Source organism: Struthio camelus, chromosome 23 (assembly GCF_040807025.1).
Source record: "Struthio camelus isolate bStrCam1 chromosome 23, bStrCam1.hap1, whole genome shotgun sequence".
NCBI lineage: Eukaryota > Metazoa > Chordata > Aves > Struthioniformes > Struthionidae > Struthio > Struthio camelus.
The window spans coordinates 9,169,615-9,196,861 of record NC_090964.1 but is presented as its reverse complement, the minus strand read 5'-3'; the positions used below and the strand labels follow the sequence as shown (position 1 = coordinate 9,196,861).

Genomic DNA, 27,247 nt, shown 5'->3' with positions numbered 1-27,247 from the left:
ATGAAACCTTCTGCTGTGCTCAGAGAACTGGTTCAGATACCTTTGTTCTGGCCTCTGAAATCAGGGATTTGCATATGATACCCTGTGGAAACTAGTAAGAAAATTTCCAGTTAACTTTGTTTTTGATGGGGGAAAATGGCCTTTTCCCTTTATAAAAAAAAAAAAAAACAAACTTAAATTTCTGAATCGTAAATTATTTTCAGTGTTTTAGGGACAACTTTCCTTTCTTTCCTTTTTTGAGAAATGAAATTGGGAGTCAGTTATATTTTTAGTTTCCAGCTGATATATGTGCACATACTTTGTACTTGGCAATTCTGTTATTTTTCAAAAACTAACCCTCAAAAGAGGTTTCCTTCAAAATGTTTTCTGGCCAAAGACATACGTTTGGCTATTAGCCATCATGCTACATGACCTTTCATGAGCCGCTTAAATGTTCTCTTGCGTTCCCCAAGCAGGATGCTGTGTGCATTCGTTTTCAGGATTAGTAATATAGAGGCAGCAGAAATCCCATTTGAATCAGTTCATCTTCATTTGACTGTAGCAGACACCAGACCTGTTAGTGTGCTGAAGGGGCTCTTTTATGACAATTTTAAAAGGCAAAGTCCAACATAAGGAGGTAAATAATATATTCTAGCCTCCCCAAAGTGGTTTTTTTTTTTTTTTTTTTTTTAAGAGGGACTGAGCTCTGCTTCTGTTTGTCTTGAAGCATGTGTCTCATTCACCCTACACAGCTGGGTAAATTTAATTGGTTTCCAATGTCGTTAGCACCGGGCCCAGGGGAGAGGATGACAAATTTTCATTGTGTTTTGTCACCACTGATGTCACTCTCTTGTTCGTCTGACCACTACGACAGAAAATGAGACCTGTCGTGTTTGGATTTGGTTTAAATCAAGATCCTGGTGACACCCTGGGTGTTGCATATTTAGAGTGAAAAGAAAGCTGATCTGGATGGCTCGAGCAGGAGGTAGGTCTTGCGTGGGTGCTTGACCTGAACTGCAGCTGGATCGAACGCCAGTGCGCCATCCTCGTCCTCGGGTTCAGGGCCTGGAGTGCCCTCACTGGTGGGGGCAGTGTGAGGTGTCACCCGCCGTTCAGCAAATGCCTGTTTGTCCCCTGCAGAATATGATCTGGAGCCCTGCGACGAGCCGGAGGTCCCAGCCTACAGCATCCGGAAGGGCCTGCAGTTTGGCGTGGGGAATGTCCTTACCTTTTCCTGCTTCCCTGGGTACCGCCTGGAGGGCGCCTCCCGCATCACCTGCCTCGGGGGGAGACGGCGTGTGTGGAGTTCGCCTCTGCCAAGGTGTGTTGGTAGGTGGTCACGTGCTTTCATTTTGCTTGGTAGATTACACTGTGCTGGATTGGTTAGGTGGGCAGGGCAGTGTGGTGTCCCCACGGGGTGGCATCCCCACGGGGTGGCATCTCTCAGCTCGCAGGCTGGAGGGTGCTGGGGGAGAGGGAGCTAGAAGGAGCCTCAGCCCTGGCAGCCCTTTAGCAAGGCTGTACGTGGCGAGGGGAAGGGCGCATAAAAGGCTGCAGTCTCCACCCTGGTTGGAGCTCGCCCGTGCGCGTAGCGGTTGGGGTCACCCACCAGCAGCAGCGCTGTGTCTCACCGCCCGTCCCCAGTGCTGCACTGAGCCCCAGTAATTGTACACGTGAATGATCACAAGCCGTGGGAGACCTAACGTTGGCTTGGGGATAGTTTCTGTAAAAAAGCAGCGTTTTAGGGCCATCCTCCCTTTGAATCAGAGTGCTGTAAAACTTAACAGTCCAGATGTGAAAGCGGCTTCTGGGTGGGCAGTCCTAAAGCAATGCAAATTTCACTTTAATGTGGACGTCTCTGGGAAACCAGAGATTCTGGCTCTTACCTTTTTCCTCATCCTCCCGAGGTTCCTTGCTTATACCTTTTACTTCCTATCCCCTAACCATTGCAGATCCTCTTTGCAGCCTCTCCAGCAATTATTTATACTAATAAATAAGCTTGGGGATGGGATAGAGGAGAGGAAAAAGTCATCTGCAACACTGAGCAAGTTTCTGGCTGTCGTCCCTGATGCAAATGGGCTATAGACAGTTTTGTCTGGCAAGGTCCGCAGAACGTTCCCCCCTCCCCAGCCCACAAATTACTCTCCAAGCATAACAGTTACTGTAAAAGAACAAAAGCAGTAATGGGCTACAGCCAGAAGGCAGGAAGGAACAAGGATATTGCCAGTGCCTCAGGCCTTTGCGAAAGGAAGATTTAACACATTTTTATTTTTGTTGTGCAACTTAGTAGGAAAATAGTCAGTACGCTGCTGTTGGGTTGTTTACCCAGAACACCATGAAGGATTAATCAGACCAGGTTCCTTACCTGCTTACATGCTGGCAAGCCCTGCCGGGTAGATGTTTCTTCATCTGTGGTGGTGACCTTTGAGGGCTGTTTTAAAGACAGCATCCCAGCAAGAGCCAGGCTGTGTTCTCAGTCTGTTGAGCTTTGCTTTTGAGTGCTGTCATGCTGAATGCATTTCCCAGCACTGTTTAACGCCTAGGTCACAGGGTCACATCATCCTACTGTGACAAGTAGTCTCTTCAGGGCATGAATAATGATCACAATGCGGAGAAAGCTAATCAGGGGAGTAGAAATCAAAAGGAATCATAACACAGCTTTAAATTTGATGTTCAGACATCATCACTAAGTGGGCACAGTGGCTTCCATTTGCCCAATTCCCTACTGCATTTGCTTTTGAATTAGCATGTTGGTTTTATAATAATGGATCAAATTTATTGTCTGGCAATTTGCGCAGAGCCCCGGTGGCAGCCCGGTCCAGGATGCACACTCAGCTCTGTGCTAGCCCTTTTAGAAAGAATACAGAAGGGAATTTACCCATTAAAATCAAGGGAGATTTAACTGGTTTTGCCAGACCAGGCAATTGCTTTCCATTCAGTTCCAAATGAGAGCGAGTTTCTTCCTTTGACCAACCTCTCTCCAGGGGAAGAATTGTTCCCTACTTCAGGCCAGACCCCAAGTGGCGGTGCCTCCAGCACCATCCTTGGATACTCTGTGCGCTAAGGGGAAAGTCACGCTTTCATACGTGGCGTGAGGGGAGCAGGGACCCCCCCGCTTCTGATGCGCTTCCGCTCTGCCTGGCTGCTGCTGCTGCTGCTTTTCCTTCCCTCGCCTTTCGCCGGAGGTCTGGCGGGTGTCGTAGAGTCAGTGCAGAAAGTTGCACGTGCACTGGGATGGTTTCCCTCCGTCGCAGCAACTTTGGTATGCTGGGAAGGCCTGAGGAGGATGAAACAGAGCTAGCTAATCAGAAAAGCTGTTCTCAGGGCAAGTTGGAGCGACTCTCCGCAGTTGTGCATGCAAAACACCAGGACTCAAAGGAATGGGAGGGCAGTGTTTTACAGCTGGAAATCTTTCAGGGTAAATAGGCCAAGAAAATGACGACTCTGTGATTTGCTCATGTGGGAGCTAATCAGGGAGTAACGGAAAATCCTAAACACATGGTCGTTGCAGAGCAAATTTACATGTGCTGGGGGACTGTGTGTGTGTATATACATATATATATATATATATGTAGCAAACAGGCTGCAAAAGGCCTAGCTGAAATCAGGCACTCAGACAAGACAACAACTGCTGGCAAGAGGTGTCCTCTAAGGAGGACATTCTATGGATGCCTTGCTGCCATTTTGCAAGTGGGCCGTCAAGCTGTATGCAAGTATTGCAGGCTTTTGCTTCTTCCCTGTGATAACAGCAGGTAAGACCTAATTTTCACGTTGTCCCACGAGCTCTGGTGTAGCTCTGTGCTGTCACAGTAGTACTGCTTGTTGTACTCAGATGCACTTGAATATCTCTTCATTGCTTTGTGTGGTGAAGACGTATCCATAGCAATCCTATTATACTCGCTATGGCACGTTCTTGTAGGAGAAGGACTGCGTCCTTAAAAGCTTGCAGTCAAAACATGTAAAATTGAGAAGTAAAGGGTGGTGGTTCCTGTTTTTTAGAAGTGTTAAGCCCAGATCTCCTGACACCCAAGATAGGTCAAAACTCCAAAGCTGTCTTCCTCCTCCAGCTCTAAAGAGGATCATTCTGCCAAGTTTTGAGTCACACAAATCTTCTACATTCAATTTTGGCGCAAAATCAAATGCTATTGATTCATATTACGCAGCGTAGAAAAGGAAGCAGAACTGGGAGCGGAGAAGCCTCACTAGAAGAATGTAATAGAAGAGCAGCAGGCAGCAGGTCAGAGTGAATAACAGCAGGAAAAGAACTCTTCTCTTTTTTTCTTTCATACCAAATAAAATAATTGCAGGTTACATCCTGTCAGTAGTTCCAGGGAAGGGGGAAACCATTGCAGTAACACTAACTACCCCTAGGCATACCGGGATTCCCGCATCGGCCTCTCCTGCTCTGCCCCCAGCCCCTTGTGTTCTGAACAGCAAAGGTCAGCTTTTTCTGTGCCACAGAAAAACCTGGAGCCCGTTGTGGCCCTTTGAGTGCCATCTTGGGAGGACATAAAGATGCGTAAATTGGAACTAGCTTCCGAACCTGGGAAGCAAAGGATCTCAGCTTCTCTCTGTTTCTAGTGGAAATGGCTGTTCGCTGCAAAGCTGGGAATGAAAAAATTGAGAGTAGGGGATAAGGGGTCCTTTAAAATGCTGACAAACGGTGAATTGAAGAGCTGAAGGCAGAATAAACGACAACAACAAAAAGGAAATGTCAAGTTTTACCCTCGTAGCTTTCAGGAAATTATTTTGAGGAAGTTTTTTTAATTCATGGATTGCTTTTTCGTTTGTAATTATTTATGAATTTCACTGAGCATGCCTTTCTGCACAAAGAGCTCTTGCACTCGCGACAGTCTGTTACCAGCAATCAGTGATGTGCTGTGGTGCCTGTTAAATGAATACCATCATGAGTTTTATATGCTACATTAAATATAAAACTTGTATAGGTATAGAGTGAGCTGTGTCTGAACAACATGGCAGAAGGCTATACATATTTCAATCTAATAATGTTTTTAAAATTTGCTTCTGGTTCACGTCCCAGGAGGGAACATAAGCACACGCCCTCTTTTAAGCAGGTGGTGACTCTCCCTGGGTTTCAGAACGTGTTTCTGAATTTGGATCCAAGGGAGCATTTGGGCACTCCGCCTTTGTGCAACTTAGTTTCGCTGTCTATACAGTGAGAGGATATGAATCTCTTTTCTGAAGGATGAGAGGTTTAACGATAGTAAAAGTGCTAGCAAGTACTGTTCTGTTTACTAACTGCACTTGGGAATAGATCCATGGATAAGTTAGCAGATGGGTATAGAAAGGAAGGAGCATCTGTGGCCATTTGGAGGAATCACCTGCATGTGCTGTATAGCTAGGCTATATATGTGGTTATTAAAATACGTCTTTTTGTGTTTGTATAGCTGAATGTGGTTCATCTGTAACTGGAACTCAAGGTGTTCTGCTGTCCCCCAACTACCCAATAAACTATAACAACAACCATGAATGCATCTACTCCATCCAGACCCAGCCAGGAAAGGGGATCCAGCTGAAAGCCAGGACTTTTGAACTGGAGGCAGGAGATGTCCTCAAGGTAATTCTTCTGTCTCTGGCAAAGAAGGGTAGTGCTGCTGAGAAAACGAGAGCAAGAGCTGAAAGAGAAGTGAAACTGTGCGTATGCCCTCTGAGGTTGGAGCAAGACTCAAGTGGTGATGATAGATGTGTGAAACAGTATCTTCTAGCCTGTGGACACCAGCTAATTAGCTTTTATAACTGCTGTGCATTGGTTTGCTGTGCTTGAAGACGTACCCTGTAATTTTAGGGACTCGGCACCTCTGAACCTCACTGACTCGTGCCAGTCTCTAGCAGCTGCACCAAGACAATAGTGAATGTCCTTTGCATGTCAGCCTGTCTGAGTCTGAGGCTTCAGTCTGCTAAGGAACGTGTGAACAAATTCCATATCCCATAGAAATGTTGATATCTTGGCCATATCACTTCAGCCTCTGCTGTGAAGTCTTTACTGAGATGTAGGGAAGGCTTCACTCTTTGTCATATATATTGTGCTGTACTGTTTGTTTAGTTTATCAAGCATCTTTTGAACTCAGCAGTGGTAATGAAAAAAGCCCATATGGAAAATAAGAGGTTATTTTTATTTTTAAAGGAAAGCACTTTGCATGTGAGAGTCAGTAGCTAGGTAAAGACAGGTTTTAACCCAGCATCTTTGGACACCACACAGAGTAACAGAAATTGCACAGTTCAAAGTGTGTAGAAATACCCATTAACTTCCAAAAAATAACATCATTTTAGAGATTTGCTGGAGTGCCAGGCAGCCCTCCCTTGCAGCTAAGTTCTTATCTGTACCATCATACAATGGAAACTGTTAACACATGAGGAAGCATGAGGCTCTAAGCATTATTTTTGTGTTTCTAAGAACCAAGGATCATTTGTCCCAAAAAAGGGATTATTTAAATGCAGAACTCCAGACCCAAGCTCTTCAGCATTCCCATACTCAGTCTTAGATTAATCTGTATTTACAAGCTTCAGGATCCTGTACAGAAGGAGCCTGTACAAATCCAGGCTGAATTCTAAGAACACAAAGTAATGGTTTTTGTAGGAGGCATTATTATTATAAGATGCGTGCTGCTGTGCCAAGCCATCTTCCCAGAAAACATCGCTGTCCTTGTTTAGGTGCCATACTTCTGCACTGTGTAATCGACATGTTTTCAACTCAGAATCGCTGGAAAGCAAGAGAGAGATTTCCAGCTAACGCAAAGAACATGCCGGTTACGATAGAACCAGTGTTCTCTCAACAGCCTTGTCAGCAACTTCTCACGTATTCCCAAAGAAAGTTACTATCAATCTCCACTAGTGAGAAGTTGCCCTTTATTCTTGTAGAGAATCATCCTATCCACAAGGAAAAAAAAAAACTTTTTCTTTTTAACATTATTGGGGCCAAGACACATCTGTGAGACGTTCTCGAAGGAAATGTTTTTCCCAGTAGCTGTGCTGCACCTTTGGAAAGAGAAGCTTGTTCAGAAAACACAGCAGTGAGCGCCGTATAAGCAGAGGTGTAAGGGTGCCACCACCTTACCTTCATATCCTGCAGGTTATGAATCCTGCTCCTCAAATGAGCAGCATCATAAAGCATTGTAAAGTCAGGCTCTTAGTCGGGATAACCTCACTGGCTTCGAAGAAGCAGCCTGTTGGCACTTTTGGAGGATTTGGCCCCGATTCCTTAAATAAAAGGTGTTTTTCAATGCGTGTTTCTTGTCTCTCCTAGGTCTATGATGGCAGCAATAGCTCTGCTCGCCTGCTGGGTTCCTTTAGTCGCACTGAAATGCTCGGCACAAGTATAAACAGCACTTCCAGCACCATGTGGCTCGAGTTTATCACCAACAGCGAGAACACGAGTAAAGGCTTTGAGCTGCAGTTTTCTAGTAAGCCTTCAGCCCGTATCCTTGTGAAACGGGAAGCCTAGCTGTAGTAATGTATTTTGTGTTACAGTTGCATGACCGGACAAAGCAGTCCTCTCCCAAAAGATCTTGTCATCTAAAGTGCGTTGAGAGCAGGGGAGATGATTATGTTGGCAAACCTGTTCTGCTGTGAAGGAGCCAGAAGCCCTACAGAAAGTTTGAGTCAAAGCTGAGATACGAGATCTCTGGGATCTTGCTCAAGTCTTAAGCAAAAAATATAATTCTCAGTATAATGTTTCTTTTTTCCAGGAAAAGATTGTGAGAATAAAATATTTAATACTACATGTATTCATATTTTCAGTCTTTTAAATACCTTGTGAAAACTGACCCTGTTTCTCCTGCCCCAGGTTTTGAACTCATTAAATGTGAGGACCCTGGCATCCCACAGTTCGGCTACAAGGTCCATGATGAAGGACATTTTGCTGGCAGCTCTGTATCCTTTAACTGTGACCCTGGCTATACCCTGCGAGGCAGCAGGGTGCTGATCTGCCTGACTGGGGAGCGGAGAGCTTGGGATCAACCCCTGCCGACCTGCATAGGTGAGACAGCTCTTGCTTTTAAGTCCTCTCAAAAGTACCTTGCTTGTGGGCTTCGCACTGAACGCCCTCTCTTCCTCCTTAGCTAACACGTGTGACATTGACTCTGGTATTGACTACACCCATCTACATCAAAAAAGACAGTGCTAAGGATCCCTTGTAAAGGCATCTTCTGATTGAGAGCACTGATCTCTGCAAAATGTCTACTGGCAGTCTTAGCATGAAACACTGTGCTCCAAGCCCTTCAGCACGGTTTTAACAAGGTTTTTTGCTTCGTGGAGAGGACTCTGCTGCCTTTCCAGTCCTTGGGAATGTGTTAAATAGAGTGGCCGTTTCTGATAACGGCAGATATCAATGTGTGTCCAGGTTTTTGACAGCTCGAAGTCGGATTTATTTGAGAGCTACATGGCATTTGATCCCAGATTCTCAGACGTTTTAATTCCCTAAATCAGCCTCCTCTTTGCTAAGTCCTGAGTTCCCCTTTTCCCGTAAGTCTCCAGAAGGATATGCTTTTGCCTAGAACACTCTGGAATTAAGATTTGGGTATCTAAATGTAGTGCTACTGGTTTGATACTCAATAACCACATAACCAGCTAGTGTTGTCAGGACACAGTGGCGTTTTTACAGACTTACTCCTCTTGGAGATCTCGGCAACCACCAGGCTGCTTTCACGGTACTAAGCGATATGCTCAGGCATTGATGCTCTGAATTCTCCCAGGAGTCAGAACCTTCTGTGTGCTCTAACCCTCTGCTGAATTTTAGTCTTAATTATTGAGGTAAAAAGGCAAATTTCAGTGATTCATCCATCTTAACCTTTACCCTGTTTGCTCTGTGTATATTGTGTGTGAGTAGTCGTGTCTGTGTGAGTATGTGGAAACTCACAGAATTTTAATGGACGCGTTATGAAAACATTAAAGAACCTCAAGTTCTTTGGAAATTCATTTGGCCGATACATAGGTACGTTGACTTCTTCGTTTTGTCACACCTACAAATTGTTAAGACTCTTTGCAGATACAGGCAGAATCATTGAGCTCTTTCACCCCGTGTGTGAATTAGGGAAAGCAGTATGCTGGCAGGCTCTGCCTTTGTTGGCGACGAAGCCAAAAAGATGGGGGGAAGTTGTTCTTTGCTTTGACAACATGTCAGATTTTAGGAACGTGCGCAGAAGTGCGGAGCTATTCTGATGACTCGCTTTAGCTGAATTAAGTGACCCTCCTTATCTTTGGTTTGTAAGGTTTGAGAATCTCTTTAAGCGGCAAGCAATTCTCTCGCCATTGCAATTGGGATGAAATTTGCATTGTTGCCAAGTAAGAACCATAATATGTAATGAATCTAACTAATCCATATGTTTCTTTCAGCTGAGTGTGGGGGTGCTATCAAAGGCGAGTCCTCAGGACGAATACTGTCTCCTGGCTACCCGACACCCTACGATCATAATCTTAATTGTATTTGGACGATAGAGGCAGAAGCTGGTTGCACGATAGGGTGAGTCAGGCGTTTGGGGGCTCTTCACTGCTGATTTTTACGTGCAGCTGTTCTTCAGTGAGGTGCTGGTTCACTCTGTGCTTTCCTAGCTTGAGGTCAGAGCTAGCTGAAAGGTTTGGTTAACTTTCTCTTGTGGGTTTCCAAATCCCTTAGGCACTGCTGAAATCTCCCAGTAGTTTTGCTATAGAAATCCAAATATTGATACTTAAATGTATCTCTGCTGAGGCAATGGTTATTGTAGTTTGTTTTAATTTCCACGTACAGCTTTCTTTTTCCAGTAATAGATCAATATTTATATAAAGTGGATAAAGAGAGTGTAGTGTCACTTGGAGAGTCACAAAGTAGAGAGTGCTGGTTTATCCCCTTGCCAGACTGGGAAGCAGCGGCATCACTTCTCTTCCTCCTTCACTTTCGCTTTTTAACCATGTATGGCTTATGTCTGTAACACATCTGTCATTCCAAGTGGTGGTGAACCCAGATTATTTGCTATTTCTGCCCATGATACTACTATATTAAAATAGCATCAAAGAGCTTCTGTGTGTGTATATACAGTGTAAATGCCCTTCACTTAAGGGATGTTCTGAGAAACAAACCTTTTCCACCAGGCTACAGTGTTGAATTTCCAGACGACATCCAACATGCGTGCAAGTGGCGTAATCCTAAAATGAGGACATATATGTAAAATTGCTTGGAAGGTCACATCCAAGCAAAGAATAATGCAAGGCAGTTCTGGGTTTGGTTCATCTCCCATTCACGCTGCCAAAGGAAATTAACACTGAAATGGAAGAGCTCTGTCAAGTTACATTTGTGTAAATGAATGAGCTGTCAGGCAGTGGGGTCCCCAGATGTGAGTGGACAGCTGGAAAAATGAGACCTTGGGTTTCATCTTCTAATTGCATTGTTTTGTGGCTTTAATAGTAAAAAGAACAAATAAAATGTAATTATCTCCCCAAAGGGAAGGCTCAGGATGATTTCTAAACGTCTGGTCTGTGCTGAGACCCAAGACAGTTTTCTCCTCCTCCTCTTCTGACTTTTCTTATTGTTCTGTTATCACTTTGCTTTTGGAAAATGGCAGTTTGAAATGTTAATTTGTTTGTAAGTTATGTGAACTTGGCAGTTAGGTAAGCATGGTATTGAGAACATTTGGCTCCTAAAGTTAGTGCAGCCACCAGCAGAATCCAAGCAGTTTTCTGCTTTGTGATACTTCATCTGTAATCTCTGCTGCTCACCGTTATTCCCACACTGAAACCTGCCCCAAGCTCTGCCAAGCCGTTTCCACGCTGCTCTGTATATACGTACATATTTCAGTCCAGCTGAAGCCATCCTCAGCAGAAAACTGGAGGACATTTGCAAGTAAAGCTTTGCTAATTGATGGAACTTGGAGAGAGCAGGATAAATTGCAAGGTTTATTCAATAGTAATCCTGTTCTCCCAGGTTCTCCCCATCATCGTTTCTAAGACTTGTTAGTTGGTGCATCAGCCCCGTTCCTGTGCTGACCTGAGACCTGTTGCTGTTGCAGTCCTGCCCTTGTTCGTTGCTGTCCGTGCGCTTCTATCTTCACCATACCTTCCTTGCTACACTAGCACTGATCTTCTCTTCAACAGAGGCTGTTAATCATGCTGAGCGTTGTAGTGCTTCTGGTCAGTGGATTTATGCTGGAGACAAATTTGGTCCGGTATTTTCATTTTTCCTTAATACAGAAATTCCCACCATTGGCTCTCTGCTCTTCAGTAGGGTTCAATAATGGATGGTTTTTGGTACTAACATATGAGAAAGAGCAGAGCCAGTGCGATCTGATTCCTTCATGGGCAGCTTCCAGTGGAAGCCTCTTCTTTCTTTCACTCTCCTGTAAAAGATTCTGAAAGTTCCCATGCAGACCTTTAACATATTTTGCTTCCTGGAAGTATATTGTCTCCTTAAAGCGAGCTCATCTCCACTGATTTTTTTTCCGGCGTCCTTGTTGTAACTGCTGCGTTCCAGTTGCCACGAACGTGGTCCACCAGGTTAATAGCACCCGCTGGCTTCCTTACTTTCTAATGCCGATGATAGCCCCTCACTCTAAACCTTCAGTGCTAAGACCAGACATAAAGGCTGCAGCAACGGTAGTGATATTTTTGCCAGACATCAACAAAGCAATGATATTAGTTGGAGTTTAAACACACAGTGTGAACTTGGTTCATTTTTAAAGCGTGGCTTGACAGCTCACAACAGTGAAATGAAGTACGTATCCCCCAAGCAGGCATTGCTCCCGCGCCTACTGCATGCAGAACTCCAGAGCTGGGCATCGATGATGAATATGCCCTCTTTAACGCACAGGATTTAGCAGTAAGGCCTGATTATTCCTCTAAGATTTGTTTCCCCTCCTCAGCTACCCTGAGCATCAGTAACAGTTTATGTCTGGGCAAGGCTTTGCCTCTGTGAATTAATTTGGAGGGCAAAGTAGGCATGAAACCCCTCTTCCCTGCTCCCCAAAAGTGTAGGAGACTGCCTCATCCCCACGATGGCTTCAGCAAGTGAACTTTACTTGCGCACATAATCTTATCCACTTGTGTAAGGGTGCACAAATGAGCAGAGCTGTATGCTTGCGTTTGCAGGATTGGCCAGAGGCTTGAAAGGGGCCAAGACTGAAATGAAATGATGCCAGGCAATAGTATGGTAATATACCTTGTGACCTCTCCTTTCATCAGAGAGAAAAGCTCTGTTCTTCTGCTCCTTTAGTTGGCAGCTCAAAGAGAACAGATGATCTCTGGGTTGTTGAGAGAGCACATTTTCAGCAACTTCATTTTTATGGTAATCCATTGGAAAAATAATCCTCTTCACGCATGATACAATTGTATAAAGCCCTCATTTATAACTTACATTAAAATTAATCACCAAAGCCTTTTGAATAAAGCTGTATCTGCACAGAACGATGGGAAGGAAGGAAGGAAGAGAAAGATAGAAAAATTCATCTGCCCATAATTGTCACGAATGTTAAAAGGTTTCACTTTGAGAGAGGATTAATTGTGTGCCCGTGCAAACACGTGTGCGTGCACACACGCACGCACGCACGCACACACACACAAAGTTACAGTGACTTGGCTTGTCCTGAGAGACTCTGAGGAGAGGAAGGGGAGGAGGAGGATGTACTGGGAGATGAATGAAACTTGCCTTCAAGTGCTGCTTGTATGGCTGAGAGGGAATGTACAGTGAGAAGCAGCAGTGGCGTTTTATTGCATAGCAGCAATCTCAGTGTCATCAGAGAGTTTATTGATGTTGCTAACCCTAGCCTAATGAATGGTGCTATACTGACAGGTTCATTTTTCACAGTCTCATCTAGAAATACGAGTAGAAATATCTGGCTGTTCCAGTTTGCTTCTGTGGAGACTTCTAGGGGCGTAGCATTGAACAGATTTACGTTTGGGAACCCTCTCCTGGCTGAGAGGGTGACGGCACAAAGCCCTGCAAGCCGCTGTTGCGGTGAAGGACCTGTGGCTTGGCGCAGGCTGTGCAGGCGTCAGCCGGTGTGGCTGTTGAGTTGTGTTCAGCTGCTGAAGCTGTCTCGGGGTGGGAGCTCGGCCTCCTGCCCAGCCAAGCTGAGCTGGGGGGAGCCGGGGCTCGGCTGGGAGACCTCAGCAGGGAAGCGCCCAGGTTGGTCAGGCAAGTTTTGGGGGCGGGGGGGGGGGGTGCTCTCTGGAGAGCTGGGGCTAAATGGCTCATCAAAGAGTGCACAGACCTGGCCTCTTCCTCCTCTCCGTTCCTTGCTAAGCTGGGACGCGTTGGCCACTGTCGCATATCTATAGCTACAATTCCTTATTTGCTTTTAGCTGCACTTTCATGCATGTAATTGTGATTGTCAGAGTGCAAAAATAAAACCCTCTTCCCCTCCATTGTCTGCTGAACTGCTTGCTCTGTCTTGTCTTAAATTAAGCCCTCCTGGGAATAGAATCAGGTTGATAGAAAAACCATGCTGTAGGGTTACAGATGTGCCTATTGAATAGATTGATTTGCTCCAGAGGACACAAGTTCTCTTAATAAAATCAGCTCTCCCAATAGATGCCTGAACCAGCTGGCACTGGACAATCTGTGCTGTGCCACTGTGTCGTCTGCTTATCCTGCTGAAAGCCTCTTCCTTGTTGGTAAACCCTGTCTGCAAGTTGCTTCTTAAAAATACATTAGGGAAGAGAGTTGCTGTGGCCAGCAGTTAACCTTGGTCTCGCGTGTGAGTTGGTGCAGGACAGGAGCCTGAAGGAGTCACAGTCTCTCCGCGGTCTCTCCCAGTGTCTCCAGTCACTCCGCCGTCTTCAGCGATGAGTTTTCTCTGGCGGTTTGGGCTAACTAGCACAGGGTAGCCCGAAAGCAAACATCATCAGGCCAAGGCACCTGTAGAGACTGGCCATGCTATGATCCGTTCTTATTTTCCTTGCATCTGGCTTTTTTCACTTTGCTCAAGGTCTCTGCTAGGTAGATTTATGATTCAGCTCTTTTGGATTCTGTCGGATTCTGTGGACGTCATTTTGTTGCCGAGTACATTGCAGTACATATATTTTTTTTATGGTCCTACCTTATTTATTTATGTCTGCCCTGGATAAATGGGAAAGCCGCCAAGCAAATGCTTCCTTGTTTTCCTCGGTGGGCTCTCTGTCAGGGTTTTAAGCCCAGTATCTGAATGTTTTATTTTCACAGGTTTTCTCAGTGCAGTTTAAAGGTCTGCGTCCCCGTTTCGGCACGCCTAGAGTTACCCTGGGTTAACCCGATTTCATCGTGTCAGGTAGTATTTTCCCTGGTGATAAACGCGGCAATGAAAAGCAGAAGCAATCAAAGGGCCTCTCTTTGGTTGGCATTTTAAGTGCAGGAAGGAAAGGGACTGAGCGCTGATGTATCGCAGCCTTTAGTTGATAACTCCCTGAGGTGTAACAGTAATGATGACACTATCTTACACTTAGATGGTAGTCCTCATCTTGGAAGATCCCAAAGCTCGTCGCAAAGTCTTTCTGCACTTCACCTCTTTCTGCAACAGAGGCTGTGTTGGCGGGAGAGAAGCATGGTGCGGCGTTTCCACCGCTTGGGAATTCGGTATTGGGAACGGCACGGTCAGGCTGTGTCGTCACAGCGTGCCACGAGGTCAGTCGCTGGGGGCAGGCTTGGGAGCGAGTTCCCTCACTGAACCACGCGGACGACTCCTGCCGGTGCCGTGGGCTTTCCCGGGGGGGCTTCTGTGGAGGTGTTGAGCAGGCAGAGCCCTGTTGTAGTTCAGAAAGAGGCGAGATGAGAGCTCTGGGTAGTACCGCTGCAGGCGGTTACGTACTAGGGAGCGTTTGTTGCATACGCTGAAGCCTTGTAGCCCTCTCTTCAGGGCACGCCAAACTATAAAACGCACGGAGTAAGGAACTGGCGTCTGCATTCAGAGCACTGCAATAAATACCAGGTGGAGACCACAGTGCCCTTTCACTGGCTGCTTCGTTTCTGTCTTCTCTGCCTCCCCTTGCTGTTGTGTGTTTTGGCGAGCTGGCTCAAGCCACCTCACTGTCCCTTTATTTCTTGCTCCAGTTATTTTACTAGCTGATCTACATACAGCTTTACAATATCCAGAGTTTTATAAAAAGTGTCATAATCAGCTCCAGTGTGGGAGGCATCCAGGAAAGAAACACGCTACGCTTGCTTTATCGCTGCTTTGAGTGGAGGCACCCACCTCACATGGAGGACTGGCTCATTTCTGTTGTACGTCCTCCCTGGCAGTGCTGAGGGAGATACAGCCTATGAGGTTTTATTCCTATAGGAGAGGACTCAAAGATGGAAGTGACGTGAAGAACGAAAGCAAGAAGAGCAGAGGAGGTTGTGCTTTTGCTCACTTGTGGGTTTCCGTTTTCTGCTCCCCCCTTGCCAGGAGCACACAGATGCCACGAGGGGTTATGTGAGCTTCCTTTTTACCTCTTCTCAGTTCAGTCCTAAACTGCTGCACCCACAGGTTTTGCTTTCTTCGCTGTGGCCCTCAGGGCTTGCTGCGTTGCTGGTGGAGTTCCCTGTCCGTCTGTCCTTGGATAGGATTCGGGGCTGCCGGGTAGCATCATGGGTATAATTCCTCCCCGCCCCAGCACCCTGCCCTCGGCACAGTTCTGTCACATGCAGGTCTCCCTGAGTTCATGTTCATTACTGAAACTCAGTCCGTCCTTTCCTGTATCAGCCATGTCTCTGTTCTCGTGTCTCAGACATGACTACCGCAATCCAGCTTCCAGGATGTGCACTCCATCTGTTTGCTACCTTCCCCCTCCACACACTCTTTTCTTCCCTTTTTATTAACCCCTGGGACAATTAAGAACAATGGCCTGTTAAGAGTTTCTTTTCCAGCAGCATCAAGATGGTATTTTAAATGGGAGTTGATGTTGGTTGTTTTCCTCTCCTTTTTTTCCTCTGTTACGCAAGGTTAGCTTGGTGCCAGGAGCAAACTCTTTGATCTGAGCGCAGGTAACAAAAATCAGGGTATTTTGTCAGTAAATGCTGGCCTTTGACAAAAAGCTATTCCTTGTAGGACACCAAAAAGCAAAAGGACAGCCAAGGTTGTTGCTGTGTGCAACGCAGGGACAATGTGTGAATTGGATCAATTTACATCAGTTGTCTTAAGGGACCCTAGCCCGTTTCCTGCTAATTTTCCTTTTAGAATAAGTTTCTCAGTATTTCTGTGTTTATCTGTAATAGAGCTCAGTAAAACCAAGGACAAACCCTTTGTCCTCCCCTTCACAGCCTCTGTGCCTCTCCACCGCAAGTTTCCTGTACGTCCTTGAAGGCTTTTGTGTGTGTGACAGCTACTCGCTGTAACGTCTGAGCACCTCCAGTGCAAAGCCAGCCGTGACAGTCCAGCTGGGGATATTTCCACCGCTCCCTTTGGGCTTTTGGATCTTCCCCTTGCTGCTCAAGTCGTCGAGGAGAGATTAGTGATTTTGTTTGTTTGGGACAGAACACAAAAAAGGACCCAAATTTTCAGAAAACATTAGCATCTGTGACTCGATTGCTTTTCGGACTTTATGGACATGAGTGTTTTATTAAGGAGCTGTGCGACTAAGAGATCTTGGTTTTTGTAGAGAGAGAAAGTTAGTCAGAGGGCTACCATATTTTGTCCAAGGTGAGTGGCAGATGCTGGAAGAGAACGTGTTCCTTATTCAGGGGGCCATGCTACCGTAGGTTAGTACTTTTTTAACCCTTTGCGGAAGAAGGCAGAGCTCTATTTGTGGTGTGACCTCCAGTTGTTTTTGCCACGCAGGCTTCATTTCATGGTTTTCCACACTGAGGAGTTCCACGACGTGCTGAGGATATGGGACGGCCCAGTGGAGAACGGGATCCTTTTAAAGGAGATAAGTGGGTCTGGCTTACCCGGTGATGTCCACAGTACTTTCAATTCTGTCATCCTTCAGTTCAACACTGATTTCTTCACAAGCAAGCAGGGCTTTGCCGTTCAGTTTTCAGGTAGGCTTTATGGTATTTCCTCAGCGTTGTCCAAACGTGATCTTGCTAATAAGTGATTTTTCCCCTACCAAGTACCGATGGGTGAGCAAATGCCTTGTATTGAACCCAATAGCAGGGACTCTGCAGTCTGTAGAAGTACAGAAAACTTGTCCTTGCAATGCAAGTGACTTCTGTGCTGCTCTGTGCCACAGTCACCTTCACAGTGTGAACTTGGCAACAAGACGTGGAACAGTATGTTGAGAAGGGATTAGAGACATTTTCTACCACATTTCCCGTGGTCCCTTAGAGATTGCAGTACGCAGAGAGCTTCTCCCGGACGTTCTGAGAGCCGCTGGTCAGTGGTCTCTGAAAACCAAGTCCATGTAAAATCCCTCAGGTTCGATCCCCTGAGAGGCAGATCACAAATAACTCCTGAATACCTTGGCTGTAGCGATGTCATTGCAAGCAGCAGCACAACATGAGATATAATGCAGCTGAAAGGTGGTCGTTGCCCAAGACCTCACCTTACAAACACGTTTATTTCAGTTATATTAGGGTAATAAATTTCTGTATTCATATGCAGGCTTCCAGGATCTGAGCCTTCACTGGCATGGATCCATTAACCAAACAGGCAGATACTTGTTTTGGAGGTGCTGGTAACCAGCTTGGGGACTGTTGGGTAAACGGTCATAAGACTTTCCTGGGATTTGAACATACCTAAGCAGCAAGGCTCATGCCGTCTCCCCCAAGTTTTTTGCCCGCTGCTTTCTGTTCTGGGTGCCTTACGTGGCTTCGAGGACAGGCCAGCTCTTTGGGAAGAACAGAAGGATAGAATCTCTTCTGGGGTGACCAAGAGAGAGGGACAGCTTTGGTGTCACTGAAGGTGACTGTGTCTTTCTCTCCCTTTGCCAGGCTTGTGTCTCAGTGGCAGGGAGACCCGAGTAGGCTGCTAACTTGTCTTATCTTCAGTGGCACAGAGAGCAAGAGAGGGATTTTCTCTGATTCTTTTAAGAAAAGCTTGCTATAAACTGGCTAGGTGTAATGGACTCGTGTCAACTTAGCAAGAAGTAAGCTCCGCTCAGCTGCCTGATACAGAGCTGGTCCTTATTGACTACTCCTGCTCAAAGCCTTTGTTCACAAGGTGTGACTAAGTAGTCAGACCTAAGCTCAGAAGTATACGGTTTCGGATCTTGTGGACTTTCATGATCTATATAAGCTTACAAAACTTCTCTTTCTCCATGACCTTCCATGCTGTTAAATAGCTCTGGTGTTGGCAGGCCTTGAGCTCAGTCAGCAGTGAAGTCAGTGGAGCTGTGTGCTTTGCCCCCAGCTGAGAAGCTGCTGCCCTCCTGAAAGCAGAGGGGATGGGATAGCAGCAGGGGATCATCTCATACCTCCAAGGGACACAGCAGTGAGACTGGGAGGGAAACGTGCGTTTCTGAAAAGTCAGGCTTGATTCTTCACAAGGCTAAAGGCTGAATTCCCCTGCCACTCAGTGGAAGTGAAAAGAATTCTATAAAAGTGCCACGTAAGATCAGTGGATGCCTGGACTTATTAAGTAAACATGCATGTGCACAGTTATATGTCAAACTTGCTCTCTCTGTAATGCACTTGAACTTTCCATTCCCTAGAGCCTTCCCCAGCTGGAGTAGCAGATGCTCGGTGCAAAGTAAAAGTCAGTTTTTGTGTATGTGGCAACTTTAAGGGCTACCAAAGGAGCAAAGATGGAGAAATAAAGTTGTCGTTTGGATATGTGTTTAGGGACAGAGTCTAAGTACAGTGTTTGGCATCTGCGGTGTGAATTTTTGGTTTCTCTCCCCTTGTGTCTTCCTTACTGTCCTCTGCAAATGAGTCAAGATGGAAATAGGCAGAAACGTGATCTTATTATTGGGATGATAGCCTGGGATTTGGAATAGCCAGGAAACAATCTCCCACTGATTCCCTCCGTAGTCTATGGCAAAAGCGGTCGTCTTTCCCTCCTATGCCTCTGTTTCAACACTGGAAACGATGCTTCTTCCTACTGCAGAGAGCGCTGGGATAAATAAACTACAATAGTAAAGGTTATACGATAATAGGTTAGGAATGGCTTGATTCAGACTGAAATTAGGACCTGACGAAGCTAAAGTTATATCTGATAGAGCCTGAAAATCAATGTTTGTAACAAGGGAAGGTCTCTACTGGAAGGGCCGTGGTGAGGACGGGGGAATATTCATGAAGATCTTTTTAATCATCTGCAAAATATTTTGTGCTACGCAGGCAGAGAATTAGGAAATGTATTTCATATAATGGGGGGAGTGAGGGGGGGAGTTTTGTAGTTTTAGTATGAAATTTAGTATGTTTAAAATGGCTGAAAAAAGGGAAAATATCTCATTTTTCATGAAGCAAGTGGATGTAAGCCAGGAGGAAATTCTGCAAGCCCATATTAAACACATTTTAAATACTCTTCAGTTTCTACTGCCACTTCCTGCAACGACCCAGGGATTCCCCAGAACGGGAGCCGGAGTGGTGACAGCAAAGAGGCAGGTGACTCCATCGTCTTCCAGTGTAATCCAGGATACGCTCTGCAAGGGGAGGCCAAAATCACTTGCGTGCAGATTGAGAACAGATTTTTCTGGCAACCAGACCCTCCCTCCTGCACAGGTACGTTACATGCGTCTGTCCTCTCGTTGCACCAGGTTCCCTGCCCTGATTTCATTGCAAGACTTACGTATCTGAAAGGGACAAATCCCACGTAGTTGGAAGAGACGTACAACAAGGTACCCACGCCTCAGGTAGCTGTCCCACTGCCTACAGACTTACTCCTTAGGTTTGTTCCTAGAGAGCTTAGAGCTGCTGTTTAGCTCTGTCTCTGCAGCGTGCCTGGGACAATGAGGACTTAGGTGAATAATTTCTGCATACAGAGGTAGCAAATTCCGTGGCAAGAAAGAGCTAGCTGACGTTTTCCTTGAGCTCATACAGTAATAAAAGCGGCTCATAAAAGGGATCTTTTTAATATATCCAGAACACATGAAAATAGTCATGCTAAGCACATAAAAACAATAAATATTCAATTTGCTGGCCAATTAAACGCTAGCCAGAAATTACCTATCCTGTAACCTTCACTCCCGTTTAGGCAATGCTATCCCAAGCAAACCAAATTAGTTAATTCTGTTCCTAAAATCTTACTGAAAGCCAGCTAGGAAGCTTCTCACAGCATGCACAGGACTTATGCTCCCTGCAGGATGGCTTGATTTCTGAGTGGCCATCGTGATAATCTAGTGTGGCACCCTTTAGACCTGATGGGGACTGTCTTTTGAATCTTCCTGGAGCTATAATGAAGTCAGGTTGCATGTCATGCCCATCTGGCCGTTTCCCTGTTGAGTTCTCTTTCACACCAGAGGCTGGGCTCTTGGTCCTTTTCAGAAACCTGTGGCCAATGCCTTAATCTCAGTGCACGATGATCTGAGCTAAGGGAATTCTCATGGATCTTCTTTATTGTAGGCTATTTGACTTGGAGATAGCGTGTTGAATTCTTTTTGAACAGAGGCCTGGCAGTCTTGTTTTAGGAGACATAAGCTCTGTGGTAGGCCATGAAAAACCTGAAAGCAATTTCTCGCTCCTTCCCTCCCTTCAGTCGCAAAGGATTTGGGGGAATAATCAGTGGATAGATAAAGTTAGTTTTACAGTGGCTATGTAGCAGGCTGCCTAGTTAGAGCCAAGTGGGAAAATGGAGTTTAATTTAAGGTTTGGATTTAGTGTTTGTATTTAGCATTTCAAATACATTTTCTCATCTTTATTGTACGACTTTTGCGTTCCCCAAATAACGTGGGCTGAACTGAAACCTCAGCTGAAAACAGCCCCCAGGGATTTGGGGCAATTGAAGTCTGGATCCGGACCCAACTCCAAACGGCTGTGACTTGAACCAGTTTCTAGTTTAAATCCTTTGAAGACTATGGGTGGCGTTTTCAAAGAAATCAGAGGGCGTTAAACAGTCAGCTCCGTTAGGCTTTTGAAAAATGAGTCTGTATACTTTAAAGTTTCTTCTAAATTTTCCCTTGACTTTACACTTTGAAAAAGGAACGCATCCTAAAGGTTAATATGAAGGTTAATGGACACAGAACATACGCTTGTGGTTCTTCCAAAGTGTTTGGGCGTGACCTTGAGCTGACGCCTTCTCTCTCTGTTCTGTGCAGTGATTTCCTTGCCTGTTCAACTGGGATAACGATTCTGTTGTCTGCAGTAACCTGTGAGTGGGCTGGGCAGAAGTTACTTTCAGGCCTCGGAGGAAGGGTCTTTAGTTTAAGTTTGTGATGTGAACTTTATAATACAGCCCAACTGAATTAACTGATGTTTGGAGTTTCTTGGGTGTTTGCAAGGAACGCTTTATAAGTGCCCACAGGACACATTTTGCGAATGTTAAAAAAAACTTCTGTTTTTTTAAAAGGAGTCTTAACCTCTCTCTCACACAGAGAAATGCATGTGTTTCTACACAAATGTGCGCACGCACACATGCTTATTCATGCTTTTGTGGAGGATCCTTGCAAGATTTGTCCTCTTATATCTGTCGCACGCTACTTCCTTTCCCACTTAGTGTTTGCGTTGCTGTAGACTGGCTAGTGCCAAGCGCACGAGCTTAAAAAAGGTTATGCTACCCCGTCTCTAGCCTCATCCCAAATCTGGCAGGAAAGATGGATCTGAGCCACAGGGGGAATCTTAGAGCATCAGCTCTCCTGAAGAGACTGTAGAAAGGCTGACTAATAAATCAGTCACGAACGTTTGCCACAGTGGAAATGTATGCAGTCACTTTGAGCCTTTAAAAATAATAATTGATTTTTCAATCAGCTTGGTGTTTAATGTGTTGGTGACTGTAATAAACGCGAACAAATCATTAGTCCCAGATGACATGTTTTCACTTATTTAGCAACAGTCCAGATTTTGATGGGGAGTTGCCTAAATATGTGCAACAGGAAAACATAAAGCATCTCTCTCTCCCTCCAGTTACTCTATATCATATTATGTTATCTTATCTCATGATGATTGTAATAGCATCCACAGCTCTTTCTCGGGGCGAACGTATCCTGCCTGGTATGACGGAATCCTGATCTCCCCTAGGGCCACTGCGTGCTTTGCAATACGTATCTTAATGCCTTTCTGACAACGCAGTCAACTGTCTCTCCGTCCCCTTATCTATCCATATAGCTTGCTCTTTCTGCCTTCCTGTATGTCATCTACTGTTTTTTTTTTGTTTGTTTGTTTGTTTTAAAGTTTTTTCTAAGACCAAGCCTCATCCCTGTGCTTGGTTTCTTCCTCAGCTCCCTGTGGAGGTATCTTGACAGGACCGGCCGGAGTCATCTTGTCCCCCCAGTACCCAGAGCCCTACCCGCCGGGGAAGGAGTGTGACTGGAAGCTGACCGTCTCGCCCGACTACGTCATTGCCCTGGTGTTCAATACGTACGTGCCCGCGAGCTGCCCGGTGCTGCTGCCGCGGAGAAGGGGAGGGGAGCGCAGCCTGGGCGAGCTGGCTTGGGTCTCCTATCTAAAGGAACTGAACCTGGTAGGAGCATCCCATAGCGTGGAGTAATCTGTTCTCAGATGGACTCTAATTTGGGAGAAGATGCACGTATTTCAACTGCAGCTTCTCCTTGATATACATGTGACTTTTAAAGAGCATAACTGTTCAACTCATATGGCATAGGAAACCCCTACAGCACCATCAGTCATTGACTTTTTATGTGGCCTTGACAGTAATACTGGTCCTCAATTGCTTATGTACAGAAGGGAGATAGAAACATCCTGTTTTTCTGCCTTCATGCTGCCTAGCTTAGAAGCTGTCTGAGGGCAGAAGCAGTCTCCCGGCTGTGTGGTTGTACAGCCCCTCGAGGCCACAGTCTCTTGTTCCCCAGGGGCTGCTGTAGTATCCTTAATTCACTTCAATTATACTTCAAGCGTTCCTCCTGTTTTCTCAGCTTTAATTTGGAGCCTGGGTATGATTTCCTTCACATCTATGACGGACCTGATTCGCTCAGCCCCCTCATTGGAAGCTTTTATGGCTCCCAGCTGCCCGAGAGGATAGAGAGCAGCAGTAACAGCCTCTTCCTCGCTTTCCGCAGCGATGCCTCTGTGAGCAACACTGGATTTGTAATCGACTACACAGGTAAGAACCTTCTGTGGGGAGCACCTGGCCCATCTGACTCAGCAAAGTACTTTGGATTTTACCTGCACTTACCTCAGGTTAAACCACCCAGTTGAACCAGATGGAAGAGGCTCTCGAAACGATGGGCAACCTCTTTTCAGCTAGGAATCCTGCTGTCTTTGTGGCTACGACCAAAGCTGATTTATAGGCATGGTAGGGAAAGCTGGGAAGTAGAGGCGATCCTGTAGGCTGGCCCAAGGGCCACCATCCATAAAGGTAGCTAAGAGCAGCATAAGAGGACTGTCACGTGGCTGAGGATCAAGCTTGGTTACTTCCATGTGGAGCTTTGATTAGCAGAGAAGAAAATCTTGGCATTTTTTCTTGAGAAAAAATGGGGGGAGCAGTACCAGGAAGTATATATATTTATGCACAGATTCTATTCTGTGTAACCTTCCTTGCTCCACACTGAACGTATATAGTTCTGTCTTCTCCTTAGCGAGCAGAACATGCCACTTAGTTTCAGATTTGAGCTTTCAGGAGGAGCAGAGTGTTGAACTGTTAGCTGGATATTAGGAATGCTCCACGTTTGCCTTGGATTGAAGATTTATTCTTAGCAGTAAGAACAGCTTTGTCCGAGAAAAGGAAGTGCAGACATACATATCCAATATGGGATCTCAATCTGAATTGTTGATACTGTCATTCAAAAGAGTGCCAAATTATTGGGGGGCTGTCTTTAGAGGCAAGGTTCATGGAGGATTCGTGGTGCTCTCAAGTCAGTGGAGCTCTGCTGAAGTCGATGCGTTTTGCTCCACTTAAGATTCTAGAGCATCTGTTTTAAAAAAAAAAAAAAAAAACAATCACTGAAGGAATGATTTCACTAGTAATCAATGAAATGAGCAGAACAGTCAGTTCATAGGTATCTTGTGTTATTAGAATATTGGTTTTTCTTCTTGCTTGAGGAGGAAATAAAACTTTTTGGTGGCTTCAGCTCTAATGGTGAGAGACAGGGGATGTGATGAGAGTTTTCCCTGGGTGCTTTTAGTTCTCTGTGATAGAGCAAGGTGGGAAGTGACAAACCCAACATAATTGTTCCAGGAGACGAGGGGAAAAAAGCCTGAGCGCTTTGGCGGAGTATGTTCCGTGTTTGTGCGTCATGTACATAGAAGAGCGGCATTACTACAAACCGTAGTAAATAACGTGCTCTGAAAAACTGGATCTGAGGAGCTGAGGTTATGCAGAAGAAGAGTAAGAAATGCAAAAAACAGGTCTAGAAAGAAACGATCCTTCAAACCCACTTTGCCCTATGTGGAGTAGTTTGCAGTATGGGAAGGAAGTGTTGGTGGCTTCAGATGTCCTGGATGTGCGCCGCTGTGAAACACAGCTTTGCGTCCGTGATGTACACTGTGAAACAGGCTGCTGAGCCTTGCTGGCCCAAGCCTGTGCTGCAGGAGCAGTATTAGCTTGCGCTGGAGAGCTGACGGGCTGCTGCGGGCTTTCCAGGGCTGCTGCTCATCGCTCTGCGTGATCGGGCAATTCTCTTCTCCCACTTCCTGGCTCCGGTCTGTGGTTCCTGCTTTGGGATTCACCTGGCCAAAGCTTAAATGATAGTGTTCTGATCTGAAATGGCAACTCCTGTCTGTTATGCTGAACGGATGGATTTACCTCCAGTGCAGTTATAAAATAGTAAGACAAGACAATTAGCACTGCTTAAGGTTCAACAGATTACAAGTTTGCTGCTTCCATGAGAATAATTTTACTGAAAATTCAGTCCTGGGTTTTGTTTCTTTTCCCTTTTCTTTTTTGGCTGCCAGAAAGTAGATAACGAATGAAATCTCATTAAGTTAGGGTTGTTGTGCGATGCGATTTTCTCCTAAACCCTCCTGCAGTGTTCATCGTGCCTACATGCTTCCCACAAAGCCAAACTGCTGGGAGAAAAGAATGAGGCTTTAAGTTTGCTCATTAATTTCCCTGCACTTTAAAAGGAGCCCAGGATTCAAGTCAGAGAAGCTGCAGAAAATAGAACTTTGGGGAATAGAAGAAGAAGAAAGGCAGGCGGGGAGGGAGCATGTGTGCAAGAAAATCAAATATCCAGCTCGGCTCATTGCCAGCGTGGAATCCCAAGTACAGTTCAAAGGCACTGTCTTCTCTCAAACCTCTCTGCGTCTGGTCACTGCTGCAGCCCACGTGGGCTTTTGCCCCTCGCTCCCTAAATGCCATACATAGCCTGGGTCAGCTGTATACAGAGCACTGTTAATTACTGGGGGCTTTGTGGTCCTCTTTTGGTGATGTTCGGGGGGGAAAAAACAAAGCAGCCACCTGTCAGTCCCTCTGTGAAATCCTGCATCTTCTCTGGGACTGGGATTGTATCACTAGCCTGAAGCTACAGCGTGTCGGGTGAATTTCAAACAGCCTCAGCTCTTCATTTGAAATTGTTTCAGGGGGCAGTGGCTCTTCAAGAGAAAGTTCTCCTCTGGGGCTGGGAGGAATGGAGAAAACGGAGAGAGAAGAAAGCTTTGGGCTTTTATTGTGCCAGTTTTTGCATAGAGCTTGGCAGTGAGAGTGAAGTGGGAATGCAGCAATGCCACAGAAAGGTGTTCTAGGGCAGATCTTCAGCTAGGCAATCGTAGAGTTTGGCTACACTCATACGCTACACCGGCAAGATTTCTGATAGCTGAACACACACATCTTGGCTTTGCACCCGTGATGCACCATCAGCCGTACAGCAGAACGTAAAATGAAACTAAGACTGCTAGCAAAGAAATCCTAAAAGTACATTCTCACCTCACACGCTTAAATTTATGGAGGTTTGGTGTACTATCTGCATAAAACCTTGGATTGGTTCAAAGAGCAAGGTGAAACTGAAAAGCAATCATTTGGAATTTCAGCTGGAGAAGAACTAATTCTTTGGGGTGCCCTACCGATAGTGAGTAGATTGGGGTTTCAAGCTAGTTCCGGAAAAGAAAGAAGTGCTCTCTTCAGGCATCCCATTGCAGGTCTTTTGAAATTATCATCATAATCCTTTCGGAGTGCTTGTTCGCAACACCGGCTTAGTTAATGGCATTTCTGTGGAAGCAGTGTGCTTCGTTCATGGTGGATTCACTTGAGCCCAACAAGTGTCAGCCTAACAAATCAAGAGGACGATAAGTCCTTGATTCCAAAATAGGAAAGACAGTTATAAAGCCGGAGCATAAATGCAGGGAAAAGATTGCTTGCAACATACCTAAGATTTATCTCCTGTTCCAGTTGCTGCTTAAGAATATTTTATGAATGTCTCAGCTACAGAAAGCTAAGGTTTCTCTTTGGGAAATCAGCCGTGTTCCTGTAATCAGTTTACACTGCAGCATCTTGCAAACTGCAGGCTTTATTGAGATTCATTTAACATATTCATGCACTCTGATATTTTTACACAGAGACTGACCACACTTCATTGGTAATAGGAAGGGCAGGCTTGCCATTTAGAGTGCTTTTTCCAGATAATCTTCTCCCCACCTTATCCTTTGTGAGCGTTGGGGATCTAGTTGTTGTGGACGCACAAGCGAGTCAAACTCCATTAGTCCCTCCCTCCATATGAGCGACGTGTCCTGCTGGTTCGGGGCTGAGTGTGACCCAAGGTGCGTATTAAGGTTTGGCTGTTCATTCAAAGGGCACAAAGTGGGAGGGAGTTTCCAGGTTTGGTGCTCCAAAGCAGGAGGTTTTTTAGTACTTCCTGTTTCTGTTGCAGGCCAGAAGTGAAGAGGCGTGAAATTGAAAGCAAATGAAGCAAAACTGATTACTTTTCACCCTTCCAAAGGAAGGAGGAAAAAAAAAAACAAACCTTATTTCAAATCCATTATTGTTTTACCAGAATTATTTTGCCTGTCCTGAGCTTCTAAACATATACTCAGCATTTCTTATCGGTTATTAAAGGTGGAAATTCTCCACAGAAACACTATTCTGTATAATCTATTGCAGGACAAGCTGTTTAAGAATAGCCAGTGTTTTGCGGTCAGAAATGGGAGATGAAGCTTGACCCTAAAACAATTTGCGTTTGAAAATACAAATCTGTGCCTTGGAAGAAGAGGCAGTCCATTTTGCTGGGATGAGTCAAAGGAGGCTGTACTCCTGGCTGGCTGGCTGGTGCAGCAATAGCAAAGCTTATGGGGATGCCAAAGCTGCACCTGGACTGGAGCATCCTCGTGTAATATGTCCTTTCTTCCGTAGATCATGACTGCTGTCTGTGAAAATTTGTCCTTTAGGCAATTCCTCTGAGCGTTGCTTTT

General features: G+C 45.5%; 1 protein-coding gene across 4 annotated transcripts in view; it reads left to right on the top strand.

Moving 5' to 3' along the window:
- CSMD2 (CUB and Sushi multiple domains 2) overlaps positions 1-27,247 on the top strand; it is a 373,566-nt gene that overhangs the window by 256,381 nt on the left and 89,938 nt on the right. For all 4 annotated transcript variants that reach the window (XM_068917408.1, XM_068917409.1, XM_068917410.1 and 1 more), the window contains 9 exons: positions 1,120-1,308; positions 5,388-5,557; positions 7,244-7,400; positions 7,784-7,975; positions 9,331-9,457; positions 16,695-16,897; positions 19,325-19,516; positions 22,168-22,306; positions 22,822-23,009. In XM_068917408.1, the coding sequence (XP_068773509.1) occupies positions 1,120-1,308; positions 5,388-5,557; positions 7,244-7,400; positions 7,784-7,975; positions 9,331-9,457; positions 16,695-16,897; positions 19,325-19,516; positions 22,168-22,306; positions 22,822-23,009 (1,557 nt within the window). The remainder of the gene's footprint in view (positions 1-1,119; positions 1,309-5,387; positions 5,558-7,243; positions 7,401-7,783; positions 7,976-9,330; positions 9,458-16,694; positions 16,898-19,324; positions 19,517-22,167; positions 22,307-22,821; positions 23,010-27,247) is intronic.